Here is a 17,442-nt window from a genome sequence, read left to right as displayed (position 1 = left end):
GTATGTGTATGGAAGCGACCAGACCTCATGAACAAAAGCACTACCTAAAGGTTCATAAAGACCTATTGGTATATATTTCATACAATTTGAAAACTTATATAAAGCAAAAGGCAGCGTTATTAAACCGTGGATAAGGCATGTTGCCAAAAAACCCGCAATCCTCTGCTGATGATGTCACTGAGCATGTCATGAATGATGTAATATGTGACATCATCAGTAGTGGATTATGGGTAATAGTATCTCTAGTTTACTCCCCTATAGCTGTCTTTCTTTTAACATAAGTGTGTGTTTCCTTCCCTTATACTTACTGTTTTTGGTTCGCTTCCAGTTCGCGTACCAGCGAGCGAACTAGGAAGCGAACTAAGAGAAATAGAGGTTGGCACAGTTCCAAATATTGTACCAATTTTTTAATAACGGGGAGGTAGTTCTGAAAAGAACTTTTTTTTTTATTTTTCTGAACATTTTTTTACTGTTTTTGAATTTTTCGGAACAGTTTTATATTTTTTTGGGTTTTTCTTGGAGGGAGCAATGAAAACGATTCATTGTAAAGGGCTCAACAGGAGCAACAAAACAAAAAAAAGAAGTATTTATTATTTTGGGCGTTTCGGACAAACTTGCATATGATAGTCAATAGCTCTGTTGATCAGAGTGATGCTTCTTTCTCCGTAGGAAATGAATCCATCGCAAAATACGCAGGTGTGTTTTACTTCACCAAATCTCATTTGTATATTTGGCACCATCTCCCTGCCCTCTGGTCCCGTTACTTCCGGTACAACAGATCTTCTGGCCATAATAGGGAGATTATCTAGGTCGTTCCGAAACTGTGCAGCACTGTAGTTGTTAGGATGCCACCTAGTCATATGGCGATGCATTGTGTAGTTTCCGAAACTGTATTTTTTGTCGGTCCCTCTGGACAGTCTATCTTGACATATAAGGCAAGTTACGTATCTTGCATTTACTTTTTTCTGACCTTTGGGAATTTTAAAAAATTGCCAAATGAAGTTTTCTTTCCGGTGAGACGTCTTGGGCTGCTCAGGCAAAAACTGCCTCTCTTCGTGCTCGTCCTCCTGTTCCTCTTCTTCTTCTTCTTGTTGAATTACAACTTGAGCAGGTGGTCCACTCTTCCTTGGATGTGGTGGAGGTGGTGGGGAAGCACCAGCTGAAGCTACTAAAGAAGCCATTGCTCAGTGATCACAAAGGGTCTTTCTCTCACAATGATGAAAGTCAGAGTGAGGAAAGAAGGAGGGATTTTCATCATTTGGGAAAAACAAGAGTTCTCAACCAATCAAAAGTGTTCATTTTAGATTATATGACCTAGTCTTACATCATTAGGAAACCAAAAGTGAAATGAACCAATGAAAAGTGTTATTACCAAGTCACATGACTTGCTGTGTTTACGTTAAGCGCTTTGCAGGGCCTCCCTGTTTGCTTCCAGAAACCTGCGCTTTGGCACTCGCTTCGCGTACCAGTTCGCTAACGTAGCACGTCATATGACGTATCAAGCGACAACGTGGAACGTCATGCGGACGGGAGGCGTCACGATGTTGTTTTCTAACGCGGCACTTGCGGTAAAGAAACGTTTACCGGCTCGCGGTCTATTTCGCGGCATCAAGGTCAGCTAACGGGAAGCTTCCCGATTCGCGAAGCGGGAACGAAGAAAAAAAAATATTTTAAAAAAAAATTATTCATAAACATATAAAATATATTTTTGGATTTAAAGAAGAATACATTTTACAGCTACAGATATTAGCTGTTAAAAAACCAATGAAATTCACAGAAAAAACCATAGGTTATAGACCATATATAGTTAGGAATTAGCATTTACAAAACCTTGAAAATTCACTGAAAAAACCATAGGTTATAGACCATATATAGTTAGGAAATAGCATTTAGAAAACCTTATTTTACTCACACAAAACCATTGAAATTCCATATATAGTTAGTTGCACTAACTATATATCGCGCACCTGCAATCCACTGCTGATGATGTCACATATTACATCATTCATGACATGGTCAGTGACATCACTGATGACATCACTGATGACATCTCAAATGACATCACTGATGACATCACTGATGACAACATCCAGTGACTGTATGCTTCTGTAAAGTTAAAATATGTCTTACATATTGAAGAATGAGTGGATGTATAAGTGTCTGGATGAAGGATTTAGTAGGTGCATGACTGACTGTATAAGTGAGTGATTAAATGTGTCTCACTGAGTGCATGGGTTAGTGACTAAACTGTTTTAAATTGTGCATCATTGTGTCTGTTGTTTTGTAATCTGATGCATGTGTTGATCATTAGCTATATGACTAACTATATGGGTTATTGATTAGTTGCCCAAGTATTTGTATGGGAGACTGAGTGTGTGTGTGGGTGTCTGGGAGGTGTATGACTCTGTGCATAGATGTGTGAGCAGTTGATTCACTAGATGTATGGGTTCAAAAGTGCATGTGGAAACATCTGTATGGGCGGTTGACTGTGTGCATGAGTGTATTGGTGAGTGAATGGATATCTCAGTGCTACATGTCAAAGTAAGTACATATGTAAAACACAGTACATGTGATAGTTGACATATATAAATAACTGTGCATAAGAGCCAGTGAATGTGTGAGTGGCTGTATGGATTATTGTGAACTTGTATCAGGGATTGTATAACAGAGTAAATATGTGTTATTATATGTTCCAATAAGTAAGGTGTGTATAACTATATAGTTGAGGAAATCGAGGTGTGATTGATTCTTTGCAAGACTGACTAGGTGTGTGAGTAACTCCATGGATGAGTGACAGTCTGTGAGTGTCTGTTTACACTGAGTGTATCTAAGGTTATATTAGAGTCTGAAGAGGTTCATTGTATCATCACATGAATGATGTCATCAGTTATGTGATCAGTAATGTCAAATGAGATGTCATCAGTGATGTCATCAGTGATGTCATTTGAGATGTCATCAGTGATGTCATCAGTGATGTCACTGACCATGTCATGAATGATGTAATATGTGACATCATCAGCAGTGGATTGCAGGTGCGCGATATATAGTTAGTGCAACTAACTATATATGGAATTTCAATGGTTTTGTGTGAGTAAAATAAGGTTTTCTAAATGCTATTTCCTAACTATATATGGTCTATAACCTATGGTTTTTTCAGTGAATTTTCAAGGTTTTGTAAATGCTAATTCCTAACTATATATGGTCTATAACCTATGGTTTTTTCTGTGAATATATATATACATATATATATGATACAAGTATACACAGTTTATATACAAATATAAAATAATATAATATAATATAACATAACATAACATAATATAACATAGCATAATATAATATAATATAATATCCGTGTAGGCTACCTTCATAGGTGCTGGCTGAATGCCAAGGTTGGCCTTCTTACTGTTGCCACCTCCTCTTACCACTATCAGTGTCTGTAGATGATGTGAATATTATCACCGGAGCCTAGATAGAATACAGTCAATACTCTTTTTGGAAACCTTTAAAGGGATAGCTAATGTAGAGAAGAAATAGCATCAGAGGTCCTGCATCTCTATCAATGACGAACAATAAGCATTCCAGATTCTTGCAGTGTTTGATGTCAGCTGAGGTTTTGAAACCTATTGAGCCATCATTCACTGGATGCCTCTTTTAACCCCTTCCATGCTCATGACGAGCTCAGCTCATCATGAGGTACGCCTCTCGTACGCTCATGATGAGCTGAGCTCGTCATGTAACGCGGTAATTCAGAACCTTTAGCGCACAGCGGTAAAACGCTGAGCGCGGATGCGGTTAAAAACGGATCTGGTTGTAATCTGTGCTGAATAAACATTCCATCAGTCACAGAGAGCATTCTGTTTGTCCTTTGAGTTTGAAATTGTAGAGTGACAGTATTGGGTATGCATTCTAGATCTACAGATAAAAGTCCACTCTCAAAAGTAGAATGAACAAATGCTAAATGCACTAAGCCAGGATTAGGGATTGAAGAAATATGGGACTTCTTTATGTCCATATGTCAGTTCAATATCGACCTACAAGATACTTGGACTCCAAATATCGACTGGCTCGCTATCAGCTGGGTAGGCATATAGTGAAGTGTATATTTACTACTTTAACTTCACATCTACGTACCTTGACAATATGGTGATGATCCATATCGTGCCCATATTATCTGTAGGTCCAACCACATCTAAGGGGCAGAAGTCTGTGAACGTGGAAGTGATAGTGTAGCCGACGTGCACACTTTCAAAGAGAGCTGGTATGTTTTCAGGTATAAAGTAGGTACTGGGGGAAGCTTACCCTGATCAGTAAATTCCTCTATGTGGCTGCATGTTGCATTGTTGAAAGAAAGTGACGTGCTAGAGCATCATCCCTACTCATCAATCTAATGAATATTTTGGATTCCTATTGGTTGAGCCTCGTTCTGGAAGCGATATCAACTATGACGAAGGAGTATTACCTCCCTATGGTGCTCTCTTTGCCAGTATCTGAGACAAAAATACTGCTTTAAAGATTTGCTACCAAACTTGACTCTGGAAAACACAGTCGGCTCAGACAGCAGCTTCTACTTGGCAAATCTTCGACCAGCTCAAAAGAATTGTGTGAACTGGGATTTTCGCATCTATAAAAGAATCTGCTGGGGTTGAGATATTTTATTTTTTTTGCAGAGTTTTATATAGCGCAAACTAGACCCGAACTGAATTGGGTATCAGAGCGCTTTCCATAGCACCAGTTACGAGACATGAGGACACACACATCTAACCCCCCATTGAATGACTCCAAATCATAGACTTTTCCCATCCAGATCATTAATTTCTCTGTTCTCTAACAATTAGTCCTGGCATGTCTACACGTGAAAGATTCCCCACAGGTTGTAACTGTTGCTCCACTGCATTACCTTACTCAGGATCACAAGACTCAGCCAGCCCTAATTCAGGTCCACCTCATCACTGCACTATGCAGAGCATGTGGATGTGTTTTTGAGCTGCTTGGTCCTTGGCAGGTGGACCATGAAGATTATTACTTTTGGATTGTGTGTCATCGGACTGTGCCCCAGGTTCAATCGAGTTACGAGGTTCCGTGTGTCTGATGTCCAAGGAGGGAGATGTAATGTCATAAGTGATGTTCAAGCATCCTTCCCATTCCTTCCAAAATTAAAAATGTGGATTGTTTCATAGTATAGTAGAGTAATCCCTACTTTGGCCGCTTCAGAGCCCATCCTTCAACCGGACAAGATAACCTGAGGATGGGTTATCCCCTTGCATCTTTCATTCTATCCCACAAGGTTGTGTCACTGCTAGCGTGATGCTGTTAGCTCACACAAATACTGGGATCTTACCTTCGAGCCCTGCGTGAGCATGCAGATATGCACCCAATACCACCACAGTCTTCAAGCAATGAGCCATAGTGACAACTCGGCACTCAGTAAGCGGGTCATTAAGTGTGTCCTTCAATCACAGGGAAGTGTGAGGGATCTGAGTGCAGTCTCTAGGGTGTGTATGTGAATGTGCCTCTATGTTCAGAAATGGAAGGCGTAGGGAAATGCTATACTTGAGTGGGATCCACCGGAGGCCCTAGCAAGTGTGAGACAAGATGAGCTGAACACTGAGGATCTGTAGGCCTTAGTGGGGAGGGCAAATGTAGACTTTAGTGCAACTTTCTGTATCTGGATAAGCTTAACCCCTTCGCTGCGGGGCTAATTCCCCCGCGATGCAGGGGGATGGGGGCTGCGCGCGGCGCCGTGGTGCTTGTGACGAGCTCGGCTCGTCACGCGGCATGGTGGCGCTGTGTTTATGACGAGCTGAGCTCGTCATGACCACGCCCGTTTTCATAGAACGTTCAGCACAGCAGGGGAATTATCCCCGCATGGGAGCGCCGTGGCGGTCATGACCGAGCACAGCGCCACTGTGCCTCATGACGAGCTGAGCTCGTCATGAGCACCAAGGTGTTAACAAAGGAATGTTTTCTTTTAAAGCTGATAATTTACTCTTTCTATTCATCAAAGTGCACAAGTGTGTAGTTCACCTCCTATCATGCAATGATAAATGTTTCCATTTCTAAGGCATGTGCAAGTTAGTTACTGCATGACAGAAAAACTGAAGATAATGAAAAGAGCAGGAAAGAGCCACTTCTGTTCGAGCACATAACAAAGGAAGCAGATGAAACAAAAAGTAAAAGCCCTGTATGAGGCGGGGGGGATTTTCTTTTGGGCTTGACAAGAGGATTCCAAGCCTGGCTTGATTACTGGACTTTGTCCAAAACATTGAACATTTCAACAGAAAATCAACACGGGTAGTGGGTCCTTTTCCCCAATAGTACTAGTAGTGTTTGTGTGAGTGGGGACCAAGCCTCTTGTTTACAAGGGTGTGAGATTATGGTCAACCTGCAGCTCAGCCAGAATGAGCAGCGAGCACGCGAGTGCACATGTGTGTGTAGTCAAGTCAGTGTATTCGCGGGCACTAGGTTCAGGTGAGTGAGGGCGCATGCAGGTTCTTTGGGTGAATGACTGCCGCGGCCTGGCTTAGTGTGCGACTGAGCGAGAACATTCAAGTGCTCTCTGTCAGAGCCAGAGGAGATCTACTAGAGAGCAGACCTGATGTGCTGAGCTGCAGCCCACAACTCCACAAGGAGGAAGTGGCGTGAGCGCGGTACTCCTGCCGGCGTGGCGCAACCTAGCATGTGTTGTAACGGATGTATGACGTTATAACGCATACTATTACTCCGCAGACCATTACAACGCGACTTTTACTCCGCATACCGTTACAACGCATAGCGCCTTGGGGCGCTGGATAGTGGTAAGTATAATTTACTATTCTAACTCCAGTCCCCGTGGACCCTAGGGAAGGTGTTGGATAGTAAATTATACTTATTCCCTATCCTAGAGCGCCCCCCAGCGCAATGCGTTGTAATGGTATGCGGAGTAAAAGTCGCGTTGTAATGGTAGTGCGGAGTAAAAGATGCGTTGTAACGGGTGTATACCGTTGTAACAGGAAGAAGGGACAAGACCCTTGGTCCTAAGGATGGACCATGAAGGTCATACTCTCCGGGGCCTTTGTGGTCTCAGGACATCTATGTGTGTGCGAAGGTTTGTGCATGTGTGTACAAGTGTGTGGGTGTGTGTAAGCGTGTTTGTGTGTGTGATTGCGTGTGTTTGTGTGTGTGATCGCGTGTGGTTACAATTGAGAGATGCATACACTTCCTCTTAATAAAGTCAGCTCATCTGTGGTGTAGGCTGTAGTGGTTTCTGATAACTTACTTCCTCCTTTGCTTCCTGCTGTCAGCTATCTCGAGGCTGTGTTGACTGTTCTGGATTTCCAAGTTTTTAACACTATTGCTTTTCTCCACAAGTGTGGTTTCATAAATAGCGTACAGTGGCCTCTCACTCTTTTCGTTTCCAGGCGAAAAAATATAAACAAAAAGTGCCGCGTTATTTCAGTCTTGGGAAAGGAATCAGTCAGCTGAAATGTGGACAGTCGAGACATTCTTGTGAGTTTCAGCATTCAATGACAGGGGGAGTTTTTTAACAGTATAGCAAGTTATTGTTGCATATTACTTTTACACTCATTAGATAATTCTGTAAGTCTATACAATTGATCACCCTCTGTTGAAGATGTAACCATCTGTTAATTTGTAATTTATCAAACATGGCTCAAACCCAAGGTAATTGTAATTGTACCTATATTTATATTGTGCTTATTATCCCAGATGAGGCGTCAAAGCGCTTTTTGGTGATTAGCGTGCCACTCCGGAACCCAAAAAGGATTAGTGGTGGATTAGTATAGGGAAATCTGAGTTAATTTAGATAGGAAACTAGTCAGTAATTCATCAGCTGCTATGGGGTTGTTGTACACTATTATTCATTTGAGCAGTCGACATACGAGTCTGTTATTTGGACTGAATAGGTATAATGGAGGAATAGAAGAGAGAAGAGTCTAGAAAGTGTTATTTCGGAGATCATAGTAGTAAGATGAAGTTTGGGATGAGTAAAAGGAGAGATGGAGGAGGGAAGAGTCTCTAGTTTTGGATTAGGAAACCCACAGTAGTATAAGGAGGTTTGGGATAAGTCAAAAGATGGATGAATGAGGAAAAATTTAGAAAGGGTTGTTTAGGAAATCACAGTAGTAAAATTTGTTTTTGTGGTGAGCCAGGAGAGCGAGAGGGGAGGGAAGAGTCTAGAAAGGGTTAGTTTGGAGATCATAGTAGTCACCTCAAGCTGACTGGAATGGAATGAGCCTCGAGCCCTCCCTGATGGCGCCAGGGTCACCCCAAAGTTGGCAGATTTCCTCAGCGGATCAGTGGCTAGCTTCCTCAGGAAACAAATGAGCTACTGGCTAACACCACTTTGGGGAACCTTTATCCCACCAGTGGACTGCTGAGGCTACATCTTAACCTTCTACCCATATAGCTTGTCATTTGACGAACACAGACTTGTTTGTCAAATGACCATGCCTATATTTTTGGGATCTTCATGGCAATCTTACTATCTCCAATAGGCGCCCTTGTCAGATGGCCATGGAATCATAGTCAGATCTCCATGAACATCATCAACCCCAACATCATCATTGGATCCCTACAGCCATCATCATCAGGTCCCCATGTAAAATCACCACAAGAATCTATTTCAATGACCACAAGCATCTTCATTAGATTGCATTACCTCCTCGTCCAACCACCACAAACCATTTCCTTTGACAAGTGATATTCTAAAGAACATTGGTGCACGGTACAGCACCCTGTCTCTCTAAGGCAAGCCTGACCATGTATTAGCTGAGGAGATATAGTATAACGAATAATGAAGGAAAATGGTATTAAACAATAAAAACTGGAAGGTAGCATATGATCAAACAGGTCTCCTGCAGTGTTCATATCCCGGGGTGGGATGGCTTGACCTGCTTGTTCCAGGTCCTTGGACAACTGGAGCGTGCCTCCTTACAACCACATCTGGTGCAATGGTCGGTATCAGACAGCAGGCCACATCTCATGCAAATAGATGCAGGTATGGCAAAAAAGGGGGGGTGAGAGTGCTCTGATAGAGGCATCGAGCCACGCTTCAACGCTCTTCCCCCCCCCACTCTCCCCTCCTACCACTCGCCCACCTAAAGGAACAGTGAATAACCTTACAGCAGACTACTGGGGAGAAAGAATGCACAAAGGGTGATTTGCACTGAGGGGGAGAGTCTCAAATTGTGTTAAAAGAACAAAACTGTGTAATTATGTGTAAACATATATTCACATACTCACTTAAAAACCATTCTTAGTTTACTACAGTGAACAAAAACCTTGCTTTTGGACAAAAAAGTGCAGATAAACAGTAGATACTACTTTTTAGGATCTGCACTTTAGGAGACAGAAAAGCTTACCTCGTTGCCTCTTTTCCTAACTCATCACTGCCTTTTGCTACCGTCTTTCTGTGCAGCTCATGTTTACAGGTTTATTATATATGGACACTGATTTATTTCATGTGTTTTAACCTTTTACAGCACTTTTATGCTTCCGGCCTGAACTAAATGCTAACTGATCCTCCTTATTAAAAAATTATCATAAATAGTTTTAACACAGCCAGGAAAAAGTTGGACTTGACTGTCTGGAGATCTAGCTCTCTGCTGTCATAGCTTGGAGCCTGTGAGATCACGTGCCATTGCCACAAAATGGCCGAAGCTACAAAGAGGTCATAGTTCAAGCTGTTACCTGTAGTGGGAGGGCGGAAGCTCCTGTATGACATCCTGGATGCGCGCCAGCTGCTCCCGCTCGGCAAAGCATGACACCGCCTCCTGTTGGAAGAATCGGACAATGTTGAGTCAGAAGAGATGTGGCAAACCAATCAAAGCAATTTAAAAAAAAATGTGAGGAAGAGTGTGGTACTAACTAATGTTGTGTTCACTATTGTTTACCACTTAGGGGAGTCGAATGTGTCAAGTTGAGAAAGCTGGAAAGCTCGAATAACGTTCACAGAGAAACTTTTTTTATACTTCAAAGTAATTTTTTTTTAATATCAATACTTTATTCGAATACGAATTGTACTCATGAAAGTGCAGTGTCAAACAGTTAAACGCATACAGGAAGAATTTATAATGCTAAATACAAACACATAAAAAGCATTCAATGATTAAAACTTTCAAACCCCCCCCCCCCCCTCCCCCTTCAAAAGAATATAAAGCATAAACTCCCGGATTTAAAACCAGACCTATGTAGAGATCATTGTGCGAAGGGCTCTATGAGCTCTGAAAAGGCACTCAAAATGAATTATTTCCTCCTCATCCACCAGATTAAAAAGCATATTCAATGCATCCCTCAAATTATTAATACATTGTTTCATTTAAAAGGCAAACAAAAATTGCTTTGAATACATAGTATTAAAAAAATATAAAATGCAACAATGTTAGCCCTGAGTTTCCATCACAAGGACAATGGAAAGAATCCAGACCGATGTTAAAACCCATTGGGAAGCAAAGCAAAGATTTCACTGTGCCTGCCCGATACCATAAAAGAAGACCCCGGTCCCACCAACCCCTGACTCTAGGCAGATACCCTGCTGTTTTATCTATAGGAGCTGCTAGCATGTAGGTTGCCACGCTCACATTTTAGCTCTCCAAGCAAATCCTTCCAGAAGCACAATGATTATATAGAGTTCTCCTTAACTGTTTTTTTTACTGATGTTTAAAGTGCTGGTTGGGTCGGTAAAGACCTGTTCTAGGTTGACAGAGCGAAGGCTGGATCCGCCATTGCAAAGCCATGGACTCTCAGTACTCTTTTCACAACTAAGGCAATCCAGGATAATACCTCTGGTTAGACAAGCCTTTTAATTTTTCCAGATGGATAACCTTAGTAAAGAAGGCCGGGCTTTGATGTTGTCCTCGATATAAGGAATATCCAATTCTCTGTGGCAAATAAAGGTGGAAGAGGAAATAGTTGCTATAAGAGCCTGTCTGTAAAACCTATTTTCATCGGCCTGAATAGGGTAACTATTTTGGAATCCCACACTTCTGCGCCATACGTTGCTGGGGGCAAACATTGGGTATTTATATATTTGCAGTAGAGGCAAAAGCGCTCCCCAGCCCCCAACCACCAGGCTGTAGTAGGCTAAAAAAATGTGGAAATAGATTTTGGGGCAAATCAACCAGTAGCTGTATATGTTAGAACCAAAAAGGAATACACATTTGCAATGCAATAGGTCTTGCATTTAACTAAGCGAGTTTAAGCTATTGGCATTGTAAATTATAATGTCCTTTATTAATGTTTTGGTTTTTAAAACATAAATAAAAGGCATTGTCATTTACAATGCTAATAGCTTTAGCTCTTGCAAAAGCGAGACCTATTGCATTCCAAATGCTTGTTTGTAAAAGCGCACTAATCCGCACTTTCACTTTAATATCAGCCATGCCCTTTTCTTTAGATGACCTGCGTCTAAAGAAAGGTGCGGCTGCCATTAAAGTGAAAGTGCGGTATGGGCCACTTTTACAAGAGAAAAAGCATTTGTTTAAGTTGACAAACACATTTTTTGAGTAAAATCAATCTCAATTTATCTTTAGTAGGGATGCTGAATATTACCTCAAGTGGGTTATGTTCCCCATAGGTGGAAGCCAGCACTTGCCCTGGTAGCTCAAAGTCGACCAAATCAGGTGCTATAAAGAAATAAACTATTGTAGAGGTACAGCCTCTACCCCTGTATGTATGTATCGTTTGTTCATTTATGCCAACAAAGCCCATTACTTTAAAGAAATTATGGGAGAGCAGAAAGTTCCTCAGTTCTCTGCCTCTGTTGTCAGCACCATTTGTACCTTCCCAGAGACTACACCTTCCTTCCTGCTCAGGTGCAACTAAATGAAGCACAGCTATCTGGGACCAATCTTGCATTAAATCTCCGGCCAGGCAAAACCCGGCCATTATACCCTGGACTACGACATTGTTTTGCAATTCCATCAGATGTTTAATAAATGCACAAAATTGGTGTTGGTAATTTTGCAAAAATCATGAATATAAAAATGTATATAAAATAAAAAGACATGCACGTCTTAAATTTCAACACTTGGAAATTATTACTATCAGTTCAAATAACCTTGACATGGGCCCCTACTGCTAGATTCACCCAGATGGCCAAACCACCCGTTGCCCTCTCCGAACAGGAGGGTATTGCTTGAACATAACATTCAAAACCATCAACTGGGAAGTCTTTAACTAGCCATGTTTCCTGTAATAAAAGTACATCAAAAGGCTTTTTGAACCATAGCCAGTCAGGTGATATTAGTTTAGTTGAAAGGCCAGCCACATTCCGGCTTAAAATTCGTAAAGTTGAACCCCCGTTACTCCCAATAGTTCTGGAAGAAGAAATAGGAAAGGCAAAAGGGGTAACAGGGCATACAGACTGAAGCTGGTGCCTTGAAGGGGTCAACAATAAGGTACTGCTGTCAAGTTGCGTAACTTCCAGTCAATCCAGTGCCTCGAAAAGCATATTTTTATTTTATTTTACAGATTTTCATATAGTGCGAACTTGACCCGAATCGGGTATCAGAGCGCTTTACATAGCACCAGTTGCATTACATGAGGACACTTTCATTTTTGTTAGGCATGGGGGGCCCGATTCATAGAACTAACTTAAGACAAAGTCCTAAACTTACTACCATTTTGGTATTCACAGAAGGCACTTACTCATTTTGGTATTCACAGAAGGCACTTACTCATTTCGGTATTCACAGAAGTTAGTCATCCTAACTTTAGGACTCCTAAATGCCTTCTGTGAATACTGAAAGTCTTAAAATTAGGATTTTCCTCAATTTACTAGTAGTAAAGTTAGGAATCCTAACTTTAGGACTCCTAAACTGAGAAAAATCCTAATTTTAAGACTTTCGGTATTCACAGAAGGCATTTAGGAGTCCTAAAGTTAGGACTACTAACTTCTGTGAATACCGAAAAGAGTAAGTGCCTTCTGTGAATACGAAAATGGTAGTAAGTTTAGGATTTTGTCTTAAGTTAGTTCTGTGAATCGGGCCCAACGAGATTAAGTGATTTTCCCAGAATCACAAGATGTTCAGCGTCATTGCCAAGACCCAAACCCATTTCCCCAGATTCGAGGTCGACTGCCCTAGCTGTTAGGCCAACTCCTCTCCTCATATAAAGCATGGACATCTTAGGTAAAAAGAAACAGGGTCGTGATCAAACTATATTAATAATCCGGACTGGACATTGTATCAATTCTATACATTCTATTTCCAAAGTAACCTAAACAAACGGAGGTATTTGGGGAAGCAGAAAGACGATAGCGCTGTGTTAGCATATTCATCTCATAATGTGCAATTCTGATGATGGGCCAATGGTCTTCCTTTATTTCTTTCCCAACATCATAGTTTAAACATTTCTCCAACATGCTAACCACATGCTGAGGACTTTACATTCCTTTCTTTCCTCCTATTAAGTTCCAGGTCATTGTAGGGCACTTCTACCCAATGGAATGAGGGATACAGAGTATCTGGACATGATTACAATGTAAATTATACCCTTCAAAAAGCATCAATATCAGTGGTAAACACATGCTGTCAGAAGTTTTAAGAACTTTTGATATTAAATACAATTTGATGGACGAATACCTGGAAAACAATGTTCAATATGAACTTGACTGATTAATGAAGGCTCCCTGCAGAAGAAATTTCAAGTAATCACAAAACTCTACTAAATAAAAAACATAAAATTGGCAACACAAGCCTCAAGATAATCAACAAAGTGGCCAAGATGGAAGCATGAGTGGGAGCGCTTATTCACAGCTTCGATTACCGACTTGATGCTGCTTCAGTTTCCAGCTGCATCTATGAGCCAGATCCATATATAGGCACTGCAGATCTTGCCAGGGAGCTGCCCGGCTGGTGGAGAGCCATCAGGGAAGAAGTTAAAAGTAGAAGAGCAACTTGTCAGCCTAACTCCTTTCAAGATGGCGCCAGCAGCTGGTTTTGCCCACCCTCACCACGAGGCGACAGTCTGCTGAACGTGCTCCCCGCCTCCCTGCTGTTGAAGGGGAACGGGGAGCGGCTGGGGGTACTGAGGGACACTCGGCAGCCCCCTCCCAGACAGAAAACAGGGGGCAGAAGAGACACAGTTAAACCTAATGGCGACATTTGTTACTTAACGCAAAAGGCCTGAATGGGCCTACAAAAGAGGGAGGTTTGGAAGCTTCTGCCGGACTTACTTCCTGATGTGAATTGTTTTGAGGAAAAATTACTAAAGTAGGATTGGAGCATTGACTACAGCATTCCACTCTTTGGCCAACACCATACAAAAAAGGGGCAGTAATATATGTATACTTAAGGCGGGATTTGGAATTTACAGTAGATGAGATAATGGCAGAAAAATAGGATCACTGCCTGATTATAATCAGTACAGCTTGTGGCCATGTGCTGACTCCTACCTTGACATACACATCAAACACTACTGAAGATGCTTTCTTGAGAAAATTCCTTGATCTCTTGATGGCCATGATTATCACAGGCGACTCTAACCTAGTGTGGGAGCCGGAGAGTAATAGAAGCAAAATAAGACATAAACAAGTGTATGCCTTCTTCAAAGGATTAAGAACATTTGGAAAGAAAGGTCTATGAGATGCCTGGAGGGAAAACAATGAATTCGACAGAGTTGAGATACTATTCCCATGTCCACAGCTCACACTCTAGATTGGATTATTTAATAGTCAGCAACTCTCTAATTCCTACAGTGGGTGCGGCTGCTGAGATCGGCCCAGTACTGGTCTCTTATCATTCACGGGTCTCAGCTGACCTACAGATTGGTACCAATAGCAAGACAAGAAAATGAATTGGAAACTCTATCCCTTCCTCTTGAGGGATGTGATCGAGATGGGAAACATCAGACAAGAGATAGACCGTTATGTACCCTTAATGAAGGGAACAGAAATATCAGAAGAAGGTTGAGATGCTTTTCAAGTGGTATCTTTGGAAATATATGATATCGGGCTGGGGATTTCACTCCCTCCTGTTTCGGGTATTTGCCCGGAGCAACTGAGAACTTGTTTGCCAGCAGTGTCAGATTGAATGGGGCTCTATTGTCCTAGACTTAAAGGGGGAAAGACTGGCGTAATGGTGATGGGTATCAGCCAACCTCTGGTCCCCAAGCCAGTGACCTGACCGACACGCCCCCAACCTGTGGTAAGCCTTGGGTGTCTGGATCGTTCATAATCTGACTTTCGAAAATCATATTAAAAATTGAATGGTCATATCTAGCACAGGTGTACGTGCACTCTATAAAACCGTGTATCATAACCCTTTAGACAAAACCCCTTATCCAGGCAATCACCACTTCATACATTGATTACAACAATGTTTTATATTTGGGCATTCCTCAGGCTCTTATAAAGAGGCTGCAAGTAAGACAAACTCAGCTACGCTGTCCTAAGGATCACTCCATTTCAGCTCATCTGACTGAACTGTATTGGTTCCCAATTGCTAGGCAGGTCAAGTTCCAAACCTTTGCTGTGCCTATCTAGCCCTTCCCACGTCTGGTCTCCTCAGCATCTTTTAGGGAACTCAGGACTTCAGACCTGAGGCTTGCTGAGGTGCCCAGAATCAGAAAAGCCAGGCCGGGTTGAAATTCCTTCAGATACTTAGCTAAAAAATTATGGAACAACCTCCTGGTCCATCTACGCCATTGCTCTAATGAGGCGAACTTTAGGAAACAGCTTAAGACCTGGCTGTCTTAAGGCAGGCTTGTTATTATTGTATCGGCAGGCTTATGCCATGGTCGGTCCTTTCGAGCTGAGATGCCCTATTTGGGCAGCCATGTGCTCTACAAATCCAAAAACATAAACATATAAACATAAATATGTACCTATCACAACACATCTTAAAAAACTTAGATCCCTTGAAACTGCAAAATTAGAGGCACAGATGAAACAAATCAAAACTGACCTTCAGCCGAATCCTTCCACCCAACCGCACCACAACTTACAGCTGCAGAAAGCCAGTTATAAAACCCGAACATTAATAAATCAGAATTATCTTCATTAGATTTAAAAAGGCATGCATATCATGTGGGAGACAAGCCTGGCACACAACTTGTGAGGATATTGAGAGCCAAGAAAGAGAGAAAATCCACACTGGAATTAAAATATTAAATGAAGCAGATTTGCTGCCAAACTTCATAGATTTCTATTCCTTCCTTTATATTGAGGGTCCTCACTATCCTTTAGTGCAGCCACAATACATTGAAAGTGGTAACCTCCCCCAATTAACAAGTCTCATAGGAAGTTATAGGAGGTCCCCATACATATAAAATAGGTGAAGGAAGCAATAAAATCTCTGAAAAGTAAGAGGGTCATGAGCCTGTTTCACAAAACCCTCGCCTCTAAAGTCGCTCTATCTTATAAACTATTTTGCAGAATCCAAATCAATAAATACATCCATGGGAGAGGCTGTGTTTGCTGTCCTTCCTATGCTAGGGAAAGAATGCAGATATTGCAGCTCTTACTTAACTTAGATGCACAGTGATATACTAAAATACTGACCACGCGGCTTAATGAGACTCTTCCCTTCTTGATCCATCTGGGTCAGAGCAAGTTAGTTATAGGCAGGCAAACAAACAGCAATGTGTGAGGGTTGGTCTGCCTGGTCGAAGTGGTTTATTATTGTTTGATATTGGTTGATATGGAAAAAGCATTTGACCCCATTGGACTGGTTCTTCCTATATCTTGTTTGTATGGGTTTTGTCCCAAATGTGATCAACATGGTGTTCTCCAAATATACATACCGAACAGCAAGTATAGCCCTCAATAGCAATTGTTTGCACTCTCTCTTTCTCAGGAGAGGCACCCAGCAGGGATGCCTGCTCTTGGCCCTTGTTTGCGCCCTATTAATCAAGCCCGGGAATTCCTAAATTCGGCAGGGTCTGGGCATTATGGCATCAACATTTGGACTCAAGACTACAAGATTAGTCTCTACGCAGATACCACTCTCTCTGTTTCATACAGCAAATTTCAATGGTTTGACAAGTCCAACGTGAATAATAATAAGGAAGATTATTGAGAGAGACATAGGAAATATGTATTTTTTATCAAATTGAAAACAACAGAATACTTCCAAGTTATACTAATTAACATATATAAACACAAAGGTCCCAAACACATTCATCCTGAATTGGAAAACAGGAATTGAAGGATTGGCCGAGAGAGGATGGTTGAATCTGTACCTCCTTTAATCACCTGCAGCTAGATTTGGATTTAAATCTAATTATTATGTAGTTAACATATTGAGTTTTTACAAACCCATTCATAGAGAAGCGGTGATTCATCACAATCAAATTCCAGAGATTTGAATATGAAGCATGAAATTACATGCTTGAAGTGCCAAATCATATATTGTTTCTGGAAAGATGGAGGGAGTGGAATTAATCATGGATCAAGTGTTAATCTAAGAACATCCACAATATTACACACCTACAACCTGATTG

At 41.5% G+C, this 17,442-nt stretch overlaps 1 protein-coding gene across 1 annotated transcript in view; it reads right to left on the bottom strand.

Annotated features, from left to right (window-relative positions):
- The window catches only part of ARHGAP31 (Rho GTPase activating protein 31), a 529,796-nt gene that overhangs the window by 222,688 nt on the left and 289,666 nt on the right, over nucleotides 1-17,442 (bottom strand). The window contains exon 4 of the mRNA XM_078656718.1: nucleotides 9,691-9,773. Coding sequence (XP_078512844.1) covers nucleotides 9,691-9,773 — 83 coding nt within the window. The remainder of the gene's footprint in view (nucleotides 1-9,690; nucleotides 9,774-17,442) is intronic.

Source organism: Lissotriton helveticus, chromosome 8 (genome assembly GCF_964261635.1).
Source record: "Lissotriton helveticus chromosome 8, aLisHel1.1, whole genome shotgun sequence".
NCBI classification, from domain to species: Eukaryota; Metazoa; Chordata; class Amphibia; order Caudata; family Salamandridae; genus Lissotriton; species Lissotriton helveticus.
This window is presented reverse-complemented; position numbering and strand designations above follow the sequence as displayed.